Source organism: Oncorhynchus gorbuscha, linkage group LG03 (assembly GCF_021184085.1).
Source record: "Oncorhynchus gorbuscha isolate QuinsamMale2020 ecotype Even-year linkage group LG03, OgorEven_v1.0, whole genome shotgun sequence".
In the NCBI taxonomy this organism is placed as follows: Eukaryota; Metazoa; Chordata; class Actinopteri; order Salmoniformes; family Salmonidae; genus Oncorhynchus; species Oncorhynchus gorbuscha.
The window spans coordinates 5,087,399-5,112,439 of NC_060175.1; the positions used below are offsets into that span (position 1 = coordinate 5,087,399).

General features: G+C 44.5%; 1 protein-coding gene across 1 annotated transcript in view; it reads left to right on the plus strand.

Moving 5' to 3' along the window:
• The first annotated feature begins 662 nt into the window (after positions 1-662).
• iars1 (isoleucyl-tRNA synthetase 1) overlaps positions 663-25,041 on the plus strand; it is a 131,559-nt gene continuing 107,180 nt past the window's right edge. Inside the window, 10 exon segments of the mRNA XM_046338710.1 lie at positions 663-786; positions 1,254-1,377; positions 1,657-1,813; positions 5,932-6,051; positions 7,422-7,504; positions 10,652-10,769; positions 11,645-11,792; positions 19,232-19,319; positions 22,606-22,666; positions 24,102-24,197. Coding sequence (XP_046194666.1) covers positions 1,259-1,377; positions 1,657-1,813; positions 5,932-6,051; positions 7,422-7,504; positions 10,652-10,769; positions 11,645-11,792; positions 19,232-19,319; positions 22,606-22,666; positions 24,102-24,197 — 990 coding nt within the window. The 5' untranslated portion in view covers positions 663-786; positions 1,254-1,258.

Consider the following 25,041-nt stretch of genomic DNA (forward strand, 5'->3'; position numbering starts at 1 on the left):
AACAAAAAATATAAGAAAATAAACAATTCTAGTGCAATTGTATTGTAATTGTAATTAATTGTAATTAATTGTAATCACTCTGAAAGAGTCTTATTGTAATGATTTAGGAAAACGTTATTCTTGTTATTGTTCTCTAGGGTTAATGTTTTAATAAAATAGTTAAATTCAATCAAACAAAATGTAATTTTGGTATTGAATTTTCTAATATTTGTTTGTGTATGAAGTGTTTGGCAGCAAGAATTTTAAAAAGTAACAATCATTTCAATGGTCTTGTTATTGCAATAATAATAACATATTATATCTTTCATGTCAAAAACATAGGTGGTGTTCATAATGGTAAATAAGTCATTTGCAAGGTTTTCCCAAAATTCTGACACAAATTTATATTCAAATAAAAAACGAGACAGATTCTCACCTTTTTTCACAGAAAACGCAGATATCATTAATAGCCACACATTTGGATATCATAGAATTACATGGATATATCTTATGTAAAATGTTGAAGTGCACTAACTATATCCTGACTAACTATATCCACTATATCCTAACTAACTATATCCACTATATCCACTATATCCTAACTAACTATATCCTAACTAACTATATCCACTATATCCACTATATCCTAACAATAATAAAACACGTCACAAATAGTGCGGTAGGTGCGAGGATTCGAACACAGCGACTGTCGGTGTGATGCATCATTTCCGCTTCCGCTTTCCCTCTGATTGCATCAGTTCCCTGTCATCAGTTCGTCAAAGTTGGCAGCCGGAGAAAGAAAGACATGTGAGTTTACCTGAATGGGTATTTAAATATTTGTATGTTGAACTGTTGTACAATTAAACTATATTTACCTGACGTTGATGCAATATGCGTCCATATGAATGCAAACGTGAGGGTACAGTGTCACGGAGTAGTCGAAAGCACTTAGCGAGCTAGCCGGCTAAGCTAACCACTCCACTTACATGTGCACAGCAAGGATACGTCGTTACTAGCATGCATTTATTCATATTTTATAACTAGATTTATTCAACATCGATACTAGCCGGGTTTAAACCCAGTTAACTGAATTAGCTAACACGCATATCAATCCAACTAACGTTACTGAAAGTATAATTGCTGCTTGCTAGTTAGCTAACGTTATGTTTGTTTTGAATTTATAGAATGTTGAGTTGTTGTCCCAACGTCATCATTGGTTGCCATTCACTTTCCCTCCAATAGTCAACTAACTATGATGTGTTTCTATCACTCAGTGATCATGGTGGAGCCTGTTCCGGAATCCATCCACTTCCCTTCTGAGGAGAAGAGGATCCTGCAGCTGTGGAAGGACAAGGACTGCTTCCAGGAGTGTCTCAAACAGTCCAAGAACAGGCCCAAGTAAGTACTAGGACCATGCCATCTGGACCAGTCGAGTCATTCCTGACTGTCAAACAGTAACGGACTGTTTTTCCACATCGAAGGAGTATTGTAGACAGAATTCCTCTAACCATTGTCTAGTCAAAGATTAAGCTTATTAACATAAAGTCTGTCTACAGGTGAACTTTTTACACATGCAGAACACAGTAATGGGTAGTGAGCGCATGAAACCACTAAGCCCGATATGTAAGTATACAAAAGAAAAGATGAATCTGTTTCATGAATGAAACTCTTCTCCAGGTACACGTTCTATGACGGGCCTCCGTTCGCCACAGGTCTCCCCCACTACGGTCACATCCTGGCAGGGACCATCAAAGACATCGTGACTCGCTTCGCCCACCAGAGCGGCTTCCACGTGGACCGCCGGTTCGGCTGGGACTGTCACGGCCTGCCTGTGGTAAGAATGTCTTTGGGATACTGTACTCGTCGCTAGGGGCTGTGACGGTAATTGAATAACCGCGTAACTGACGGTTGTCATGAAATTAAATAACCATCAAAACTGCTGAAATAGCCCTGCATTCACATCAAATTCTTACATGTTTTGTTAACTTTATTTTCCTGTAGATAAACTTGACCTAATATTCAGGAGTGTTTACTCATGATTACTATTTGACTTTCTACATCTCATCTTTCCAACTGTCCTTTGATGCTGGAGGAGCTAACCGCTAGATGAGCTAACCGCTAGATGAGTGGGGGTGTATAGTGATGCTGGAGGAGCTAACCGCTAGATGAGCTAACCGCTAGATGAGTGGGGGTGTATAGTGATGCTGGTGGAGCTAACCGTTAGATGAGCTATCCGCTAGATGAGTGGGGGTGTATAGTGATGCTGGTGGAGCTAACCGCTAGATGAGCTAACCGCTAGATGAGTGGGGGTGTATAGTGATGCTGGAGGAGCTAACCGCTAGATGAGCTAACCGCTAGATGAGTGGGGGTGTATAGTGATGCTGGAGGAGCTAACCGCTAGATGAGCTAACCGCTAGATGAGGGGGGGTGTATAGTGATGCTGGAGGAGCTAACCGCTAGATGAGCTAACCGCTAGATGAGTGGGGGTGTATAGTGATGCTGGTGGAGCTAACTGCTAGATGAGATAACCGCTAGATGAGTGGGGGTGTATAGTGATGCTGGTGGAGCTAACCGCTAGATGAGCTAACCGCTAGATGAGTGGGGGTGTATAGTGATGCTGGAGGAGCTAACCGCTAGATGAGCTAACCGCTAGATGAGTGGGGGTGTATAGTGATGCTGGAGGAGCTAACCGCTAGATGAGCTAACCGCTAGATGAGTGGGGGTGTATAGTGATGCTGGAGGAGCTAACCGCTAGATGAGCTAACCGCTAGATGAGTGGGGGTGTATAGTGATGCTGGAGGAGCTAACTGCTAGATGAGCTAACCGCTAGATGAGTGGGGGTGTATAGTGATGCTGGTGGAGCTAACCGCTAGATGAGCTAACCGCTAGATGAGTGGGGGTGTATAGTGATGCTGGTGGAGCTAACCGCTAGATGAGCTAACCGCTAGATGAGTGGGGGTGTATAGTGATGCTGGAGGAGCTAACCGCTAGATGAGCTAACCGCTAGATGAGTGGGGGTGTATAGTGATGCTGGAGGAGCTAACCGCTAGATGAGCTAACCGCTAGATGAGTGGGGGTGTATAGTGATGCTGGTGGAGCTAACCGCTAGATGAGCTAACCGCTAGATGAGTGGGGGTGTATAGTGATGCTGGAGGAGCTAACCGCTAGATGAGCTAACCGTTAGATGAGTGGGGGTGTATAGTGATGCTGGAGGAGCTAACCGCTAGATGAGCTAACCGCTAGATGAGTGGGGGTGTATAGTGATGCTGGAGGAGCTAACCGCTAGATGAGCTAACCGCTAGATGAGTGGGGGTGTATAGTGATGCTGGAGGAGCTAACTGCTAGATGAGCTAACCGCTAGATGAGTGGGGGTGTATAGTGATGCTGGTGGAGCTAACCGCTAGATGAGCTAACCGCTAGATGAGTGGGGGTGTATAGTGATGCTGGTGGAGCTAACCGCTAGATGAGCTAACCGCTAGATGAGTGGGGGTGTATAGTGATGCTGGAGGAGCTAACCGCTAGATGAGTGGGGGTGTATAGTGATGCTGGAGGAGCTAACCGCTAGATGAGCTAACCGCTAGATGAGCTAACCGCTAGATGAGTGGGGGTGTATAGTGATGCTGGAGGAGCTAACCGCTAGATGAGCTAACCGCTAGATGAGCTAACCGCTAGATGAGTGGGGGTGTATAGTGATGCTGGTGGAGCTAACTGCTAGATGCGCGGGGGTGTTTTTAATTTGTTTAATTTTATTTTACCTTTATTTAACCAGGCAAGTCAGTTAAGAACAAATTCTTATTTTCAATGACGGCCTGGGAACAGTGGGTTAACTGGTCTAGGAACAGTGGGTTAACTGCCTGTTCAGGGGCAGAACGACAGATTTGTTCCTTGTCAGCTCGGGGCTTTGAACTCGCAACCTTCCGGTTACTAGTCCAACGCTCTAACCACTAGGCTACGCTGCCGCCCCAGTGATATGGCATTTTAGTAACTTTTTGTTGTTGATTTGTGGACTTTCTTTTATACAATGAACATTTTCATTGCTTGCTGGTAAATAATACACTGCTCAAAAAAATAAAGGGAACACTTAAACAACACAATGTCGCTCTGGATAAGAGCGTCTGCTAAATGACTTAAATGCAATGTAACTCCAAGTCAATCACACTTCTGTGAAATCAAACTGTCCACTTAGGAAGCAACACTGATTGACAATAAATTTCACATGCTGTTGTGCAAATGGAATAGACAACATGTGGTAATTATAGGCAATTAGCAAGACACCCCCCAATAAAGGAGTGGTTCTGCAGGTGGTGACCACAGACCACTTCTCAGTTCCTATGCTTCCTGGCTGATGTTTTGGTCACTTTTGAATACTGGCGGTGCTTTCACTCTAGTGGTAGCATGAGACGGAGTCTACAACCCACACAAGTGGCTCAGGTAGTGCAGCTCATCCAGGATGGGACATCAATGCCAACTGTGGCAAGAAGGTTTGCTGTGTCTGTCAGCGTAGTGTCCAGAGCATGGAGGCGCTACCAGGAGACAGGCCAGTACATCAGGAGACGTGGAGGAGGCCGTAGGAGGGCAACAACCCAGCAGCAGGACCACTGCCTTTGTGCAAGGAGGAGCAGGAGGAGCACTGCCAGAGCCCTGCAAAATGACCTCCAGCAGGGCACGAATGTGCATGTGTCTGCTCAAATGGTCAGAAACAGACTCCATGAGGGCCCGACGTCCACAGGTGGGGGTTGTGCTTACAGCCCAACACTGTGCAGGACGTTTGGCATTTGCCAGAGAACACCAAGATTGGCAAATTCGCCACTGGCACCCTGTGCTCTTCACAGATGAAAGCCGGTTCACACTGAGCACATGTGACAGACGTGACAGTCTGGAGACGCCGTGGAGAACGGTCTGCTGCCTGCAACATCCTCCAGCATGACCGGTTTGGCAGTGGGTCAGTCATGGTGTGGGGTGGCATTTCTTTGGGGGGCCGCACAGCCCTCCTTGTGCTCGCCAGAGGTAGCCTGACTGCCATTAGGTACCGAGATGAGATCCTCAGACCCCTTGTGAGACCATATGCTGGTGCGGTTGGCCCTGGGTTCCTCCTAATGCAAGGCAATGCTGGAACTCATGTGGCTGGAGTGTGTCAGCAGTTCCTGCAAGAGGAAGGCATTGATGCTATGGACTGGCCCGCCCGTTCCCCAGATCTGAATCCAATTGAGCACATCTGGGACATCATGTCTCGCTCCATCCACCAACGCCACGTTGCAGATTGATAGACCCCCTAATGCTCCCTCTGTGTTCCTATACCATTACAGATTGATAGACCCCCTAATGCTCCCTCTGTGTTCCTATACCATTACAGATTGATAGACCCCCTAATGCTCCCTCTGTTCCTATACCATTACAGATTGATAGACCCCCTAATGCTCCCTCTGTTCCTATACCATTACAGATTGATAAACCCCCTAATGCTCCCTCTGTGTTCCTATACCAATACAGATTGATAAACCCCCTAATGCTCCCTCTGTGTTCCTATACCAATACAGATTGATAAACCCCCTAATGCTCCCTCTGTGTTCCTATACCAATACAGATTGATAGACCCCCTAATGCTCCCTCTGTTCCTATACCAATACAGATTGATAAACTCCCTAATGCTCCCTCTGTGTTCCTATACCAGTACAGATTGATAGACCCCCTAATGCTCCCTCTGTTCCTATACCATTACAGATTGATAAACCCCCTAATGCTCCCTCTGTTTCTATACCATTACAGATTGATAAACCCCCTAATGCTCCCTCTGTGTTCCTATACTATTACAGATTGATAGACCCCCTAATGCTCCCTCTGTTCCTATACCATTACAGATTGATAAACCCCCTAATGCTCCCTCTGTGTTCCTATACCAATACAGATTGATAAACCCCCTAATGCTCCCCCTCTGTTCCTATACCATTACAGGAGTATGAGATTGATAAGACCCTGGACATCAAGGGACCGGACGATGTGGCCAAGATGGGGATTGCTGAGTACAACCGGCAATGCAGGATGATCGTCATGAGATACGCTAACGAATGGGAGGTGCGGAAACAACCACACAAATACTATATATAATGCTCGTACACTATGTAATTATAGTGTAATTATATAGGGCTGGTATACTATGTAATTATATAGGGCTGGTACACTATGTAATTATAGTGTAATTATATAGGGCTGGTACACTATGTAATTATATAATGCTGGTACACTATGTAATTATAGTGTAATTATATAGGGCTGGTATACTATGTAATTATATAGGGCTGGTATACTATGTAATTATATAGGGCTGGTATACTATGTAATTATATAGGGCTGGTATACTATGTAATTATATAGGGCTGGTATACTATGTAATTATATAGGGCTGGTATACTATGTAATTATATAGGGCTGGTATACTATGTAATTATATAGGGCTGGTATACTATGTAATTATATAGGGCTGGTATACTATGTAATTATATAGGGCTGGTATACTATGTAATTATATAGGGCTGGTACACTATGTAATTATATAGGGCTGGTACACTATGTAATTATATAGGGCTGGTACACTATGTAATTATATAGGGCTGGTACACTATGTAATTATATAGGGCTGGTACACTATGTAATTATATAGGGCTGGTACACTATGTAATTATATAGGGCTGGTACACTATGTAATTATATAGGGCTGGTACACTGTAATTATATAGGGCTGGTACACTATGTAATTATATAGGGCTGGTATACTATGTAATTACACTTGAATCCTGATGATTTGCATTTGAGATATTCCTCAAGTGTCTCGTAACTGTTCCATAACTGTATTCCACAATAGTTTTTCATTCCCAATACAGTTTTGATTACTGCTGATAACATTATGCTCCGGTTTAGTGCACTCTGTCATGACAGTCTGTCCAAGGGGCTGTTTTTATCAGGAGTCACTGTCATGACAGTCTGTCCAAGGGGCTGTTTTTATCAGGAGTCACTGTCATGACAGTCTGTCCAAGGGGCTGTTTTTATCAGGAGTCACTGTCATGACAGTCTGTCCAAGGGGCTGTTTTTATCAGGAGTCACTGTCATGACAGTCTGTCCATGGGGCTGTTTTTATCAGGAGTCACTGTTATGACAGTCTGTCCAAGGGGCTGTTTTTATCAGGAGTCACTGTCATGACAGTCTGTCCAAGGGGCTGTTTTTATCAGGAGTCACTGTCATGACAGTCTGTCCAAGGGGCTGTTTTTATCAGGAGTCACTGTCATGACAGTCTGTCCAAGGGGCTGTTTTTATCAGGAGTCACTGTCATGACAGTCTGTCCAAGGGGCTGTTTTTATCAGGAGTCATGACAGTCTGACCAAGGGGCTGTTTTTATCAGGAGTCAGAAACAAACTGGATTTATTCTAAAAATGTTGTTTGTCCACCAGACCTCTGTAACCAGGATGGGACGGTGGATCGACTTTAAGAACGACTACAAGACTCTGTACCCCTGGTTCATGGAGACTGTCTGGTGAGTTGTCTGAAACCTGTTGTTAGAGAATGGAATATATAATATATGCCATTTACTAGACGATTTTTATCCACAGTGACTTAGTCAGGTGCGTAATCAAACCCACTGTCCTGGCGTTGCAAGTGCCACACTCTACAACGTGTGGACAAACTATGGCCCGCGAGCCTTTTCAACCCGACCCGAGTTTGGAGGGCCGTTTCCTTGGGGCCGTTTCCTTGGGGCCGTTTCCTTGGGGCCGTTTATATATATGTTTTACTTGGACAAACGGCCCCAAAGAAATCTGTGCGGCTCTCCGTTGAATTAAATTTTTAAATTTTTTTTTTTTTTTAATGTGACCCTCGAGCCAAAAAGTTGGCCCAAACATGCTCTACGAACTGAGCTCCAGAGCACCACGTTTGTACCTGGTTTGTCTTAGATAATGTCCTTTGCACACTGCATTGTACAGAGCCTTCACAAAGTATTCATACCCCTTGACTTATTCCACATTTCTGTTGTGTTCCAGCCTGAATTCAAAAATGGATTAAATCAGCATTTCTCACCCATCTACACACAATACCCCCATAATGACATCACAATACCCCCATAATGACATCACAATACCCCCATAATGACATCACAATACCCCCATAATGACAAAGTGAGAACATGTTTTTAGACATTTTTTTTCGCACATTTATTGAAAATGAAATACAGAAATATATCTAATTTACATAAGTATTCACACCCCTGACTTAATAATGGTTAGAATCACCTTTGGCAGCAATTACCACTGAGTCTTTATGGGTAAATTTTCCCCCAAAATTCTTAAAACTCTGTCAAGTTGGTTGTTGATCGTTGCTCGACAACCATTTTCAAGTCATAGATTTTCAAGCAGATTTTATGTCAAAACTGTTAAGTCGGCCCCTCGGGAACATTCAACGTCGTCTTGGTAAGAAACTCCAGTGTAGATTTGGCTTTGTGTTTTAGGTTATTGTCCTGCTGGAAGGTGAATTAATCTCCCCAGTGTCTGTTGGAAAGCAGACTGACCCAGGGTTTCCTGTAGGATTTTCACTATAATTGTAGGAGTTTTCACTATAATTGTAGGCTAACACTGTAAACTGCCCAATCCATGAACCAACAGCGTGGCCTAGCTCTATACATTCTCTCTTTGTAACGTAGCATCGGGTAACCTGTCCATCCACTTCGCATTATAATACTACAGTCCTCACTCAAAGACCATTAATAAAATGTGTTTAAGTTTGAAGTATAGGCTAGACCAATTATGTACCAAAGACATTTTAAATTATTTTTTCTGCCAATGCGTAATATGCAGTCGGCTATGTATTGTATATAGGCACGATTATCATTTTAATTTGTTTTTTTGGGGGGGGGGCTTAAGCTCAAATATGGATGTTTTTTAAATGAATCACCTTAGAAAGCTCCTTTTATTATCGTTGTGTTTGACTTTAAAAGCCTCGACAACCAGATGTTTTTACACTGTTGAACCTTTTTACGTTTTTATTTTTTTTTACGTTTTATGTTTGATCATCACATTGAGGTGAGTTTTTTTCATTTGTAAAAAAAAATTTAGGCATGATTTTCAGTTGCATTTACTTTGATGTCATAGTGGCTATGGACAGTAGAGCCATGAGTGACAGGGCCCGATTGCATAAAACACCCTAAGTTATTGAGTGACAGGGCCCGATTGCATAAAACACCCTACGTTAATGAGTGACAGGGCCCGATTGCATAAAACACCCTAAATTAATCCCCCCCTCCATCTTTTCCCCTTTAAACTTGTCTCATCTCTAAGTGTGTTGCATAAAGCCTTTCCTAAGTGTTTACCTTAAGAGATTTCTTAAAAAAAAAGTAATGTTTCCCTTAAATATGAAGTCACACGTCTGATTTACCTTTTTATCTAATTTGACAGATGCAAAAAAACAAAAACATCCCCAAGGGGCAAATTTGATATAAAACCTGAAACTCCCTTAACCTCAAGTTACATTTAGAGACGATGGCTGAGTAGATTATTGTGTCTGATGATGAAGGACGACAGGAACGTCAAGGGAAAATGTTTTAAAGAAGAGGAGGAAGTCCACTTGGACGGGCAACTAGCGTTTTGACACGAGCTGCAGGAGGACCTGGAGGAAACAATGAGGAACCAGGGAGCCTCCAAAACAGTCACAATTCATCCAAACGGAAAGCAAAACAGTCACAATTCATCTAAACGTAAAACAAAACCGTCACTATTCATTTGGACGTTTTTTTTGTTGCCGAAGAGATTTTAGTCGCGCAATTTTACATTTTTAAGGAATGGTGCGTGATTTTTCAATAAAAAATAAATAATGAATTTCAACAAAGACTTTTATTGAAGAATCCCTACCGTTGACCAATCACAGACGAAATGGGCGTAGACTACTGCTCCAAACTTCAGTTTGCCTCCAGAATATTTTGTTGTTGTTCCTGAACAGCCGGAAAATAAAAACCTGTCACACAATGTAGTCATAATATTTGCACAAACTTGTTCTGATCTGTTTCGGCTGGGAAGCATAGACGATTACAAAAGTGTGTGTGTGTTTTTCAGGGGTGAGATATTACTGAACTGAAAACCTCCCTGGTCTTTATGGATGAATTATTTTGTAATTCTCTGCTCGACTGAGGGACCTTCACAGATAATTGTGGCGTATAGAGATGAGCCATTCAAAAAAATCATATTAAACACTGTTATTAAACACAGAGTGAGTCCATGCAGCTTATTTATGTGACCTGTTAAAAGCACATTTTTACTCCTGAACCTATTTAGGCTTGACATAACAAAAAGAGTTGAATACGGATCGACTCAAAACATTGATTTGTAAACATTTTGATAACCATAATTACACTTTGATATTACGGGTATGTTGTGTGTAGGACCAGTGACACAATTAAAATGTTAATTCATTTTAAATTCAGGCTGTAACTCAACAAGCATGTGGAGAAAGTCGAGGGGGACGAATAGTATTTTGTTGAAGACACTGTACTTTGTGAATGTCTCGGTGACGTTTTGGGTGAAATATTGGCTCAATAATGAAACCGTGTTTTCACTGTGTTACTCCTCACAACATTTCAAGTGGTTTTTTTTACTGTTATTCCTCTGTGTGTGTCCCCGTCTCCCCTCCCCGTCTCCAGGTGGGTGTTCAGGCAGCTGTATGATAAAGGTCTGGTGTACCGCGGGGTGAAGGTCATGCCCTTCTCTACCGCCTGTAACACGCCGCTGTCCAACTTCGAGTCGAACCAGAACTACAAGGTACACACACACACTAGTACAACATGGCTGTCCAACCCTGTTAGCCAAGGCTAAAACCTATAGGAGGGTAGCTCTCCAGGAACAGGGTTGGAGTTAACCTATAGGAGGGTAGCTCTCCAGGAACAGGGTTGAAGTTAACCTATAGGAGGGTATCTCTCCAGGAACAGGGTTGGAGTTAACCTATAGGAGGGTACCTCTCCAGGAACAGGGTTGGAGTTAACCTATAGGAGGGCAGCTCTCCAGGAACAGGGTTGGAGTTAACCTATAGGAGGGTAGCTCTCCAGGAACAGGGTTGGAGTTAACCTATAGGAGGGTAGCTCTCCAGGAACAGGGTTGGAGTTAACCTATAGGAGGGTAGCTCTCCAGGAACAGGGTTGGAGTTAACCTATAGGAGGGTATCTCTCTAGGAACAGGGTTGGAGTTAACCTACAGGAGGGTATCTCTCCAGGAACAGGGTTGGAGTTAAAACCTATATATGTTTTCTGTCAGAAGCTAGTCAACCCTTGGTAATTGTCATCTGATGTTTAGTACTAAACAGTCTTTGTGTCGGTCAATGACGATTATTACCCGGTTGTCACCCTGTTGTCTTCCTGTTGACACCCCGTTGTCTTCCTGTTGACACCCCGTTGTCTTCCTGTTGACACCCCGTTGTCTTCCTGTTGACACCCCGTTGTCTTCCTGTTGACACCCCGTTGTCTTCCTGTTGACACCCCGTTGTCTTCCTGTTGACACCCCGTTGTCTTCCTGTTGACACCCCGTTGTCTTCCTGTTGACACCCCGTTGTCTTCCTGTTGACACCCCGTTGTCTTCCTGTTGACACCCCGTTGTCTTCCTGTTGACACCCCGTTGTCTTCCTGTTGACACCATGTCACCAGGATGTGCAGGATCCGTCGGTGATAGTGAACTTCCCCCTTCTGGAAGATGAGAACGTGTGTCTGATTGCCTGGACAACCACACCCTGGACTCTGCCTAGCAACCTGGCTCTCTGCGTCAACTCAGAGTTGCAGTATGTCAAGGTCAAAGGTGAGAAAGTCTTTATTTTATTTTTTTGTGTGTGATTTTTAAATGTTAATTATTCGACAGACCCCAGGTACCGTCTCCTGCCGTTGTGCCCTTGAGCATGGGATTTACATCTTGATGGCTGCGCTGCGACTGAGCCTGTTCTCCTCCTAGTGTGTTGTCTGAAAACAGAACAGAATTTATTCTATTCTGCGTTTTTAATTATTATTATTATTTAGTTCTCTCTCGATCCCTCCATCCATCTCCGCTTTCTCAGTAGTGACTCTTGTATCAGGGGGAAACCAACGTGGACAGTGGACATGCATCTAACTCAAATCAGGCCACTTTTAAAAAGAGCCTTGTCCTTGCTTCTCTCCATGTTGCTGTGGATCCCAGACAAAAGACTGGTGGTGAAATAAAAGCTGACCCAGATACCGGACAGGCTGCTGTAGCATGGACCGGCCAGCTGGGGGGGGGGCTGACCCAGATACCGGACAGACTGCTGTAGCATGGACCGGCCAGCTGGGGGGGCTGACCCAGATACCGGACAGACTGCTGTAGCATGGACCGGCCGGGGGGCTGACCCAGATACCGGACAGACTGCTGTAGCATGGACCGGCCAGCTGGGGGGGGGGGGCTGACCCAGATACCGGACAGACTGCTGTAGCATGGACCGGCCAGCTGGGGGGCTGACCCAGATACCGGACAGGCTGCTGTAGCATGGACCGGCCAGCTGGGGGGGGCTGACCCAGATACCGGACAGACTGCTGTAGCATGGACCGGCCAGCTGGTGGGGCTGACCCAGATACCGGACAGGCTGCTGTAGCATGGACCGGCCAGCTGGGGGGGCTGACCCAGATACCGGACAGGCTGCTGTAACATGGACCGGCCAGCTGGGGGGGCTGTTAGTCTATAGTATAGAGGAGGAGGTGCAGGAAGAGGCTTGATACTGCATCGGGGTGCTGCTCAGAATACCAATAGGCTCTCTCTCCTTCTCGTTACATACTCCCTCTCTCTCTACAGTATATCCCTCTCTCTCTCTACAGTATCTCTTTCTCTCTACAGTATCTCTTTCTCTCTACAGTATCTCTTTCTCTCTACAGTATCTCTTTCTCTCTACAGTATCTCTCTCTCTCTACAGTATCCCTCTCTCTCTCTACAGTATCTCTCCCTCTCTCCTCTCTCGCTCTACAGTATCTGTCTCTCCCTCTCCTCTCTTTCTCTCTACAGTATGTCTCTATCTCTCCCTCCCTCCCACCCCTCTCTCTCTACAGTATGTCTCTATTTCTCCCTCCCTCCCCTCTCTCCTCTCTCTCCAGTATCTCTCCCTCTCTCCTCTCTCTCCAGTATCTCTCCCTCTCTCCTCTCTCTCCAGTATCTCTCCCTCTCTCCTCTCTCTCTCTACAGTAGCTGTCTATCTCTCTCCCTCCCACCCCTTCTCTCTCTCCTCTCTCTCCACAGTATCTGTCTCTCTCTTTCTCTACAGTATCTCTCTCTCTCTCTCTCTCCCTCTGTGTGTCTGTCTGCCTGGCAGCCTGTATCTCCCCCAGTGAGAGGAACTGCTATCTCTTATTGATGCTCTCTTTTTTTTCTGTCTCCCTCTCTTTTCCAGGGCTCTTGGCCTCCTATTGGTCATAGCAGATTGAGAAACCTTGTTTCCAATCTTCCCTTTTCTCTCTCTTTCTCTGCTCCTCCGATCTTCACGCCTAACGTATGTGGGTGTTCGAGATGGAACGGTTCAGTGTTTTTAAAGGATAGTGTTAAACTCTGCATTATTTAACAGTTTAGTGTAATGGTATGGTGCCGTCAGCTGCTTACGCACATCCAGTACAGGAAGGAAGACAGGAAGGAAGTTCAAGGCTGTTTCTCATCCAGTACAGGAAGGAAGACAGGAAGGAAGTTCAAGGCTGTTTCTCATCCAGTACAGGAAGGAAGACAGGAAGGAAGTACAAGGCTGTTTCTCATCCAGTACAGGAAGGAAGACAGGAAGTTCAAGTCTGTTTCTCATCCAGTACAGGAAGGAAGACAGGAAGGAAGTTCCATATTTAGAGACAGTTGTTCACAGGGATTCACATCCAGTTCAAGGCTGTTTCACAAATGACACCCAATTCCTGATAGAAGTACAACCCTATAGGGCCCTGGTCTAAAGTAGTGCACTATATAGGGAATAGGTCTCTGGTCTAAAGTGCACTATATAGGGAATAGGGCCCTGGTCTAAAGTAGTACACTATATAGGGAACAGGGCCCTGGTCTAAAGTAGTGCACTATATAGGGAATAGGTCTCTGGTCTAAAGTGCACTATATAGGGAATAGGGCCCTGGTCTAAAGTAGTGCACTATATAGGGAACAGGGCCCTGGTCTAAAGTAGTGCACTATATAGGGAACAGGGCCCTGGTCTAAAGTAGTGCACTATATAGGGAATAGGGCTCTGGTCTAAAGTAGTGCACTATATAGGGAATAGGGCCCTGGTCTATAGTAGTGAACTATATAGGGAATAGGGCCCTGGTCTATAGTAGTGCACTATATAGGGAATAGGGCCCTGGTCTGGTCTATAGTAGTAGGTCTCTGGTCTAAAGTAGTGTACTATGTAGGGAATAGGGCCCTGGTCTATAGTAGTGCTAAAATAGTCTGCAAAGTAGTGCACTATAGGGAATAGGTCTCTGGTCTAAAGTAGTACTATGTAGGGAATAGGGCCCTGGTCTATAGTAGTGTACTATGTAGGGAATAGGGCCCTGGTCTATAGTATTGCACTATATAGGGAATAGGGCCCTGGTCTATAGTAGTGCACTATATAGGGAATAGGGTGCCATTTGGGATGCATTACATGTTGTTGGGGTAAATTATCTGCCTAGATAGTGTTCATTACCTATCACTCTCTTCCTCTTTAAAATATGGATGAATGTGAATGTGTTCTTTTGATTTAGGTTCTGTTTGCTGGGGAGAGGAGACAGTCAAACACACTTGTCATCTTAATGGGCCCTGGTATAAACATTAAATGAAACATTTTAAACAGCTCGTGGATAACTATCAACGTTGTATTGGTCTTCTTTTTGAAACATTTATTTGTTCCCAGAGGACATGTTTGAAACTGATTTGGTTTAATCATGCGATGATAATAATATTGTGTGTGTGTGTGTGTGTGTGTGTGTGTGTGTGTGTGTGTGTGTGTGTGTGTGTGTGTATATGCATGTTGAAGTCTGTAGCTCACTAAGCCATAGCTCACTGGTCTGTAGCTCACTGGTCTGTAGCTCACTGGTCTGTAGCTCACTGGTCTGTAGCTCACTGGTCTGTAGCTCACTGGTCTGTAGCTCACTGGACTGTAGCTCTGTAGCTCACTGGTCTGTAGCTCACTGGTCTGTAGCTCACTGGACTGTAGCTCACTAAACCTTTTGTGGAGATCGGTATGGAAGAACTTGACTGGCCTGCACAGAGCCCTGACCTCAACCCCATCGAACACCTTTGGGATGAATTGGAACGCCGAGTGCGATCCAGGTCTAGTCGCCCAAAATCAGTGCCGACCTCATTAATGCTCTCGTGGCTGAATGGAAGCAAGTCCCCACAGAAATGTTCCAACATCTAGTGGAAAGCCTTCCCAGAAGAGTGGAGGCTGTTATAGCAGCAATGTTCCATCATCTAGTGGAAAGCCTTCCCAGAAGAGTGGAGGCTGTTATAGCAGCAATGTTCCAACATCTAGTGGAAAGCCTTCCCAGAAGAGTGGAGGCTGTTATAGCAGCAATGTTCCATCATCTAGTGGGAAGCCTTCCCAGAAGAGTGGAGGCTGTTATAGCAGCAATGTTCCAACATCTAGTGGAAAGCCTTCCCAGAAGAGTGTAGGCTGTTATAACAGCAATGTTCCATCATCTAGTGGAAAGCCGTCCCAGAAGAGTGGAGGCTGTTATAGCATTAATGTTCCAACATCTATAAATGCCCAGATTTTGGAATGAGATGTTATGAGCAGCAATGTTCCAACATCTTTGGAAAGCCTTCCCTGAAGTTTGGAGGCTGTTAAATAAGCAATGTTCCATCATCTGTGAAAGCCTTCCTCAGAACCTTAGTGGAGGCTGTTATAGCATTAAAGGGTCTGTTTAAATGAGTAAAATGTAGATTTCTAATGAAGGTCAAACATTTTTTGGACTGAGATGTTTGAACACAGGTGTCATCAAATTTCTTTTGGCTCATGAATAGTTTACCAGTGGTCTTCTGTTAGTTTGAGGAATGGTTAAATCACTTGGTTTTCTGTTAGCTGGAATGTCTAAACCAGTTGAATCTTCTGTTAGCTTTAGAATGGTCTTGATAAGATTGTCTGTTTAAATGTAAAATGTAGATTTCTAATGAAGGTCAAACATTTGTGTTCAGGACTGGAGTTACAACACATACTGCATCAAATTTCTGTTGGCTCAGGAATAGTCTATACCACTTGGTCTTCTGTTAGCTTTAGGAATGGTCTAAATCACTTGGTCTTCTGTTAGCTTTAGGAATGGTCTAAACCACTTGGTCTTCTGTTAGCTTTAGGAATGGTCTAAACCACTTGGTCTTCTGTTAGCTTTAGGAATGGTCTGAACCACTTGGTCTTCTGTTAGCTTTAGGAATGGTCTGAACCACTTGGTCTTCTGTTAGCTTTAGAAATGGTCTAAACCACTTGGTCTTCTGTTAGCTTTAGGAATGGTCTGAACCACTTGGTCTTCTGTTAGCTTTAGGAATGGTCTGAACCACTTGGTCTTCTGTTAGCTTTAGGAATGGTCTGAACCACTTGGTCTTCTGTTAGCTTTAGAAATGGTCTAAACCACTTGGTCTTCTGTTAGCTTTAGGAATGGTCTAAACCACTTGGTCTTCTGTTAGCTTTAGGAATGGTCTAAACCACTTGGTCTTCTGTTAGCTTTAGAAATGGTCTAAATCTAAAAAACAAAAAACATTTTTTTAAATGTCTTTTTTTATATATATATTTGTAATAATGACAATTTACAGCAATACTGAAGGAACAATGAACACCATGTAAAAACGCTACCGTTTCAGTTCTTCGCTCAGAACATGAGAACACATGAATGCTGTATTTATTATAGGAATTGTGGGACTATTTCTCTCCATACTGTTTGTATTTCATATACCTTTGACTATTGGATGTTCTTATAGGCACTACAGTATTGCCAGCCTAATCTCGGGAGGCTTGAAGTCATAAACAGTGCTGTGCTTCAAGCATTGCTAAGAGTTGCTTGCAAACGCAGGAAAGTGCTGTTTGAATGAATGTGCCTACCACCGCTCAGACTGCTCTATCAATTCATAGACTTAATTATAATAAACACAGAAATACGAGCCTTTGGTCATTAATATGGTAAAATCCGGGAACTATCATTTCGAAAACAAAACGTTTATCCTTTCAGTGAAATACGGAACCGTTCCGTATTTTATCTAATAGGTGGCATCACGAAGTCTAAATATTCCTGTTACATTGCACAACCTTCAATGTTATGTCATAATTATGTAAAATGGTCTTCACACAGTTCGCAACGAGCCAGGCGGCCCAAACTGCTGCATATACCCTGACTCTGCTTACACTGAACGCAAGAGAAGTGACACCATTTCCCTAGTTAATATTGCCTGCTAACATCATTAAAAAAAAATTTAAAACGAAATATGCAGGTTTAAAAAATATATACTTCTGTGTATTGATTTTAAGAAAGGCATTTATGTTTAGGAACAATTGTGCTTTTTCACGAATGCGCGTGGTCCTTCTGTAGCTCAGTTGGTAGAGCATGGTGCTTGTAACGCCAGGGTAGTGGGTTCGATTCCCGGGACCACCCATACGTAGAATGTATGCACACATGACTGTAAGTCGCTTTGGATAAAAGCGTCTGCTAAATGGCATTTATTATTATTATTATTATCACCTCTTTGGCAAAGTAGGCTGTGATTCGATGATAAATTAACAGGCACCACATTGATTATATGCTAGTTAAACTAGTAATATCATCAACCATGTGTAGTTAACTAGTGACTATGTTAAGATTGATTGTTTTTCATAAGATAAGTTTAATGCTCGCTAGCACCATACCATGGCTCCTTGCTGCACTCGCGTAACAGGTGGTCAGCCTGCCACGCAGTCTCCTCGTGGAGAGCGATGTAAATCGGCCATAATCTGCATCCAAAAAGGCAGATTACCGATTTGTTATCGAAAACTTGAAATCGGCCATGCCGATTAATCGGTCGACCTCTATTTTCAGACGCTACGGCTGAGATGGTAAAATGTGTATAATACTGCTATGAAACTTTTATACAAAGCTTTTATTTTTGTGTTTTATTTGTAATGTAGGTTATTTTTTTGTAGGTTATTTTTTTGTGTTTTATTTGTAATGTAGGTTATTTTTTTGTGTTTTATTTAATGTAGGTTATTTTTGTGTTCTATTTGTAATGTGGGTTATTTGTGTGTTCTATTTGTAATGTAGGTTATTTGTTGTGTTCTATTTGTAATGTGGGTTATTTGTGTGTTCTATTTGTAATGTAGGTTATTTGTGTGTTCTATTTGTAATGTAGGTTATTTGTTGTGTTCTATTTGTAATGTGGGTTATTTGTGTGTTCTATTTGTAATGTGGGTTATTTGTGTGTTCTATTTGTAATGTGGGTTATTTGTGTGTTCTATTTGTAATGTGGGTTATTTGGGTGTTCTATTTGTAATGTGGGTTATTTGGGTGTTCTATTTGTAATGTGGGTTATTTGGGTTATTTGTAATGGGTTATTTGTGTTCTATTTGTAATGTAATTTGTGTTCTATTTGTAATGTTTATTTGGGTGTTCTATTTGTAATGTGGGTTATTTGGGGTTATTTGTAATGTGTTCTATTTGTATTTGTAATGTGGGTTATTTGGGTGTTCTATTTGTAATGTGGGTTATTTGGGTGTTCTATTTGTAATGTAGGTTATTTGGGTGTTCTATTTGTAATGTGGGTTATTTGGGTGTTCTATTTGTAATGTAGGTTATTTGTTGTGTTCTATTTGTAATGTGGGTTATTTGGGTGTTCTATTTGTAATGTGGGTTATTTGGGTGTTCTATTTGTAATTTTATTTGTATTTGTAATGTGTTCTATTTGTAATGTGGGTTATTTGTGTGTTCTATTTGTAATGTTTCTATTTGTAATGTGTTCTATTTGTAATGTAGGTTATTTGGGTGTTCTATTTGTAATGTAGGTTATTTGGGTGTTCTATTTGTAATGTGTGTTATTTGTTTTGTTCTATTTGTAATGTAGGTTATAATGGACACCATTGGGAACGAGACCCTGATTCTCAATTGGGCTACCCGGGAATGAATAAATAATAAGATAACACTATATTTGAACTTCTGTTTCAGACAACACCACTGGGATAGGTGAATGTGTTTCACACTACTATAAACTGCTGTAACACTTTGTTTTAGTGAGGTTCTTATGCACCTTTTATAACACACCTGTGAACCTATAAACTCTCTCTATTCCAGACAACAGCACTGGGAAGGTGTACATTATGATGGAGGCCAGGCTGGTAGCACTCTTCAAGACCGAGGAGGAATACACCATTATGGACAAGTGAGATCAATCAATTAACCCATTAACCAATCAATCAATATATTAACCTATGTAGCTATTAATTTATATAAATCAATTAACCCATTAATCAATCAATATATTAACCTATTAAGCTATTCATCTATATCAATCAATTAACCCATGAATCAATCAATCAATATCTGAACCTATTAATCTAGATCTATCAATTAATCCATCAATCAATCAATATCTGAACCTATTAATCTAGATCTATCAATTAACCAATCAATCAATATATTAACCTATTAATCTATTAACCATTTTATCTATTAAGCTATTAATCAATTAACCAATTAATCAATTAACCTTGCCTAGAGGAGGGCTGGATATAAACAAATAGACAGTAGACTAGTACAGGGGGTTTCTCCCAGACAGATATCTGGGAGGAAGAGGGTTGGGTTGGTCAGTGGTAGTTCAGGGTAGACAGTAGACTAGTATAGAGGTTGTCTCCCAGACAGATATCTAGGAGGAAGAGGGTTGGGTTGGCCAGTGGTAATGGTAGTTTAGTTTAAACCTCTCCTCGGGGGAACCCCCATCCGTTCCATGTATTTGATATATTCCACAGCTAGCACACCTGATTTAACTTGTCAACTAATTAATCAAATCCTTGACTACGTGATTCAGGTGAGATCGTTCAGGGCTACGAATATATAATATAATATATAATATATAATAATATATGCCATTTAGCAGACGCTTTTATCCAAAGCGACTTACAGTCATGTGTGCATACATTCTACGTATGGGTGGTCCCGGGGATCGAACCCACTACCCTGGCGTTACAAGCGCCATGCTCTACCAACTGAGCTACAGAAGGACCCCACGACAACATAGGGAAGCGCCAGGGGGTCCCAGAGGAGACGTTTCAAAAGCACTTTGTAATAGACTAGTACACATTAAAAATATGTCCGTGTCTCTGGCCTGTGAGATGGCTGCTTTAAGCCATTTTCCTCTGGTGCTCTGAGATAGTGTTGAGACACTGGGACAGGCATCACTAGAAGAAATCGAGGCATATTAGATGGACTGGCAATCTATCTGGGTTTGATTGCTATTCCTCGGCGCTTGTATGTGGTGTTCTGGTGAGGAAGGGAACAATTGTGTGTTTGTTCATGGACACCTGATGTCCCCACAAGGATAGTGACTCAAGAAAAATGATCTCTTGGAGACATTTCCCAGGTCCCCACAAGGACAAAGGCTATTTTAGGCCTATGTCTTAGGTTAGGGGTTAGAGTTGGGGGCTTAGGTTAGGGGTTAGAGTTGGGGGCTTAGGTTAGGGGTTAGAGTTGGGGGCTTAGGTTAGGGGTTAGAGTTGGGGGCTTAGGTTAGGGGTTAGAGTTGGGGGCTTAGGTTAGGGGTTAGAGTTGGGGGCTTAGGTTAGGGGTTAGAGTTGGGGGCTTAGGTTAGGGGTTAGAGTTGGGGGCTTAGGTTAGGGGTTAGAGTTGGGGGCTTAGGTTAGGGGTTAGAGTTGGGGGCTTGGGTTAGAGTTGGGGCATAGGTTAGGGGTCAGAGTTGGGGCTTAGTGGGTAGTGTTGTAGTGAAGGGACAGTGAGCCACAGTGGGTAGTGTTGTAGTGAAGGGACAGTGAGCCACAGTGGGTAGTGTTGTAGTGAAGGGACAGTGAGCCACAGTGGGTAGTGAAGTTTGAAGCACAGCATAGTCAGCTTGTCTTCCAGTCATACGAGTCAACTACAGGAAGTAGAACTAAGTGTTTCAGTATGACAGGCGGAGCAGCGGTTTGACTTGTGGTTTTGTCCCGTAGGCTCCCTGGGAAGACGCTGAAGGGGAAGCGGTTTGACTTGTGGTTTTGTCCAGTAGGTTCCCTGGGAAGACGCTGAAGGGGAAGCGGTTTGACTTGTGGTTTTGTCCCGTAGGTTCCCTGGGAAGACGCTGAAGGGGAAGCGGTTTGACTTGTGGTTTTGTCCAGTAGGTTCCCTGGGAAGACGCTGAAGGGGAAGCGTTTTGACTTGTGGTTTTGTCCCGTAGGTTCCCTGGGAAGACGCTGAAGGGGAAGCGGTTTGACTTGTGGTTTTGTCCCGTAGGTTCCCTGGGAAGACGCTGAAGGGGAAGCGTTTTGACTTGTGGTTTTGTCCAGTAGGTTCCCTGGGAAGACGCTGAAGGGGAAGCGGTTTGACTTGTGGTTTTGTCCCGTAGGTTCCCTGGGAAGACGCTGAAGGGAAAGCGGTTTGACTTGTGGTTTTGTCCCGTAGGTTCCCTGGGAAGACGCTGAAGGGGAAGCGTTTTGACTTGTGGTTTTGTCCCGGTAGGTTCCCTGGGAAGACGCTGAAGGGGAGCCACTTGTGGTTTTGTCCCGTAGGTTCCCTGGGAAGACGCTGAAGGGGAAGCAGTTTGACTTGTGGTTTTGTCCCGTAGGTTCCCTGGGAAGACGCTGAAGGGGAGGCGTTTTGACTTGTGGTTTTGTCCAAGAGGTTCCCTGGGAAGACGCTGAAGGGGAAGCGGTTTGACTTGTGGTTTTGTCCCGTAGGTTCCCTGGGAAGACGCTGAAGGGGAAGCGGTTTGACTTGTGGTTTTGTCCCGAACTGGGAAGACGCTGAAGGGGAAGCGGTTTGACTTGTGGTTTTGTCCCGTAGGTTCCCTGGGAAGATGCTGAAGGGGAAGCGTTTTGACTTGTGGTTTTGTCCCGTAGGTTCCTGGGAAGACGCTGAAGGGGAAGCGGTTTGACTTGTGGTTTTGTCCCGTAGGTTCCCTGGGAAGACGCTGAAGGGGAAGCGGTTTGACTTGTGGTTTTGTCCCGTAGGTTCCCTGGGAAGACGCTGAAGGGGAAGCGGTTTGACTTGTGGTTTTGTCCCGTAGGTTCCCTGGGAAGACGCTGAAGGGGAAGCGGTTTGACTTGTGGTTTTGTCCCGTAGGTTCCCTGGGAAGACGCTGAAGGGGAAGCGGTTTGACTTGTGGTTTTGTCCCGTAGGTTCCCTGGGAAGACGCTGAAGGGGAAGCGGTTTGACTTGTGGTTTTGTCCCGTAGGTTCCCTGGGAAGACGCTGAAGGGGAAGGGGAAGCGTTTTGACTTGTGGTTTTGTCCCGTAGGTTCCCTGGGAAGACGCTGAAGGGGAAGCGGTTTGACTTGTGGTTTTGTCCCGTAGGTTCCCTGGGAAGACGCTGAAGGGGAAGCGTTTTGACTTGTGGTTTTGTCCCGTAGGTTCCCTGGGAAGACGCTGAAGGGGAAGCGGTTTGACTTGTGGTTTTGTCCCGTAGGTTCCCTGGGAAGACGCTGAAGGGGAAGCGGTTTGACTTGTGGTTTTGTCCCGTAGGTTCCCTGGGAAGACGCTGAAGGGGAAGAAATACAAGCCGCTGTTTGACTATTTCAGGAAGGTGAGATGATGTGTGTGATAATGTGTAATATTTATATATATATGATTTATATTTATATATAATATATATTTATATATTATATAATATTGTATAATAATGTGTATAAATGTATAATATTGTACAATATAATAATATAATGTGTGTAGTATTGTATAATAATGTATAATATTGTATAATGTGTATAGTAATGTATAATATTGTACAATAATGTATAGTAATGTGTATAAATGTATAATATTCTACCTCAATCTAAAGAAATGTGTTTTCTTCACCAAAAGAGCCTCTATAAAGTATAAAACCTGTCTGTCTCTCCTCTGTAGTGCAGGGAGACAGGAGCTACATGTAAAGTATATAACCTGTCTGTCTCCTCTGTAGTGCAGGGAGACAGGAGCCTACATGTAAAGTATAAAACCTGTCTGTCTCCTCTGTAGTGCAGGGAGACAGGAGCTTACATGTAAAGTATATAACCTGTCTGTCTCCTCTGTAGTGCAGGGAGACAGGAGCCTACATGTAAAGTATATAACCTGTCTGTCTCTGTAGTGCAGGGAGACAGGAGCCTACATGTAAAGTATATAACCTGTCTGTCTCTGTAGTGCAGGGAGACAGGAGCCTACATGTAAAGTATATAACCTGTCTGTCTCCTCTGTAGTGCAGGGAGACAGGAGCCTACATGTAAAGTATATAACCTGTCTGTCTCCTCTGTAGTGCAGGGAGACAGGAGCCTACATGTAAAGTATATAACCTGTCTGTCTCTGTAGTGCAGGGAGACAGGAGCCTACATGTAAAGTATATAACCTGTCTGTCTCCTCTGTAGTGCGGGGAGACAGGAGCCTACATGTAAAGTATAAAACCTGTCTGTCTCTCCTCTGTAGTGCGGGGAGACAGGAGCCTACATGTCAAGTATATAACCTGTCTGTCTCTCCTCTGTAGTGCGGGGAGACAGGAGCCTACATGTCAAGTATATAACCTGTCTGTCTCTCCTCTGTAGTGCGGGGAGACAGGAGACATGTCAAGTATATAACCTGTCTGCCCCTCTTTGTAGTGCGGGGAGACAGGAGCCTACATGTAAAGTATAAAACCTGTCTGTCTCTCCTCTAGTGTGGGGAGACAGGAGCCTACATGTCAAGTATATAACCTGTCTGTCTCTCCTCTGTAGTGCGGGGAGACAGGAGACATGTAAAGTATATAACCTGTCTGCCCCTCTTTGTAGTGCGTGGAGACAGGAGCCTACATGTAAAGTATATAACCGGTCTGCCCCTCTTTGTAGTGCGGGGAGACAGGAGCCTACATGTAAAGTATATAACCTGTCTGCCCCTCTTTGTAGTGCAGGGAGACAGGAGCCTACATGTAAAGTATATAACCTGTCTGTCTCCTCTGTAGTGCGGGGAGACAGGAGACATGTCAAGTATATAACCTGTCTGTCTCTCCTCTGTAGTGCGGGGAGACGGGGGCCTTCCAGGTGGTGATGGACAGTTATGTCAGAGAGGAGGAGGGGACAGGAGTGGTCCACCAGGCCCCATACTTTGGAGCTGTGAGTATTTCATTTGTTGATTTTAATTATTGATTTGTTCACATCTGTACCGTACATATTTCCATCAAACAAAGTGACCTGAGATCAGGTTGGTGGAGGAAATGAATGACCTGCGATCACGTTGGTGGGGGGAAATGAATGACCTGCGATCACGTTGGTGGGGGGAAATGAATGACCTGAGATCAGGCCTGGTAGCCCTGCTACTGGTCCCCCGGTAGCCCCGCGAGTCGTCCCTGGTCCCCCGGTAGCCCCGCGAGTCGTCCCTGGTCCCCCGGTAGCCCCGCGAGTCGTCCCTGGTCCCCCGGTAGCCCCGCGAGTCGTCCCTGGTCCCCCCCGGTAGCCCCGCGAGTCGTCCCTGGTCCCCCGGTAGCCCCGCGAGTCGTCCCTGGTCCCCCGGTAGCCCCGCGAGTCGTCCCTGGTCCCCCGGTAGCCCCGCGAGTCGTCCCTGGTCCCCCGGTAGCCCCGCGAGTCGTCCCTGGTCCCCCGGTAGCCCCGCGAGTCGTCCCTGGTCCCCCGGTAGCCCCGCGAGTCGTCCCTGGTCCCCCGGTAGCCCCGCGAGTCGTCCCTGGTCCCCCGCGAGTCGTCCCTGGTCCCCCGCGAGTCGTCCCTGGTCCCCCGCGAGTCGTCCCTGGTCCCCCGCGAGTCGTCCCTGGTCCCCCGCGAGTCGTCCCTGGTCCCCCGCGAGTCGTCCCTGGTCCCCCGCGAGTCGTCCCTGGTCCCCCGGTAGCCCCGGTCGTCCCTGGTCCCCCGGTCCCCGCGAGTCGTCCCTGGTCCCCCGGTAGCCCCCGAGTCGTCCCTGGTCCCCCGGTCCCCCGCGAGTCGTCCCTGGTCCCCGGTAGCCCCG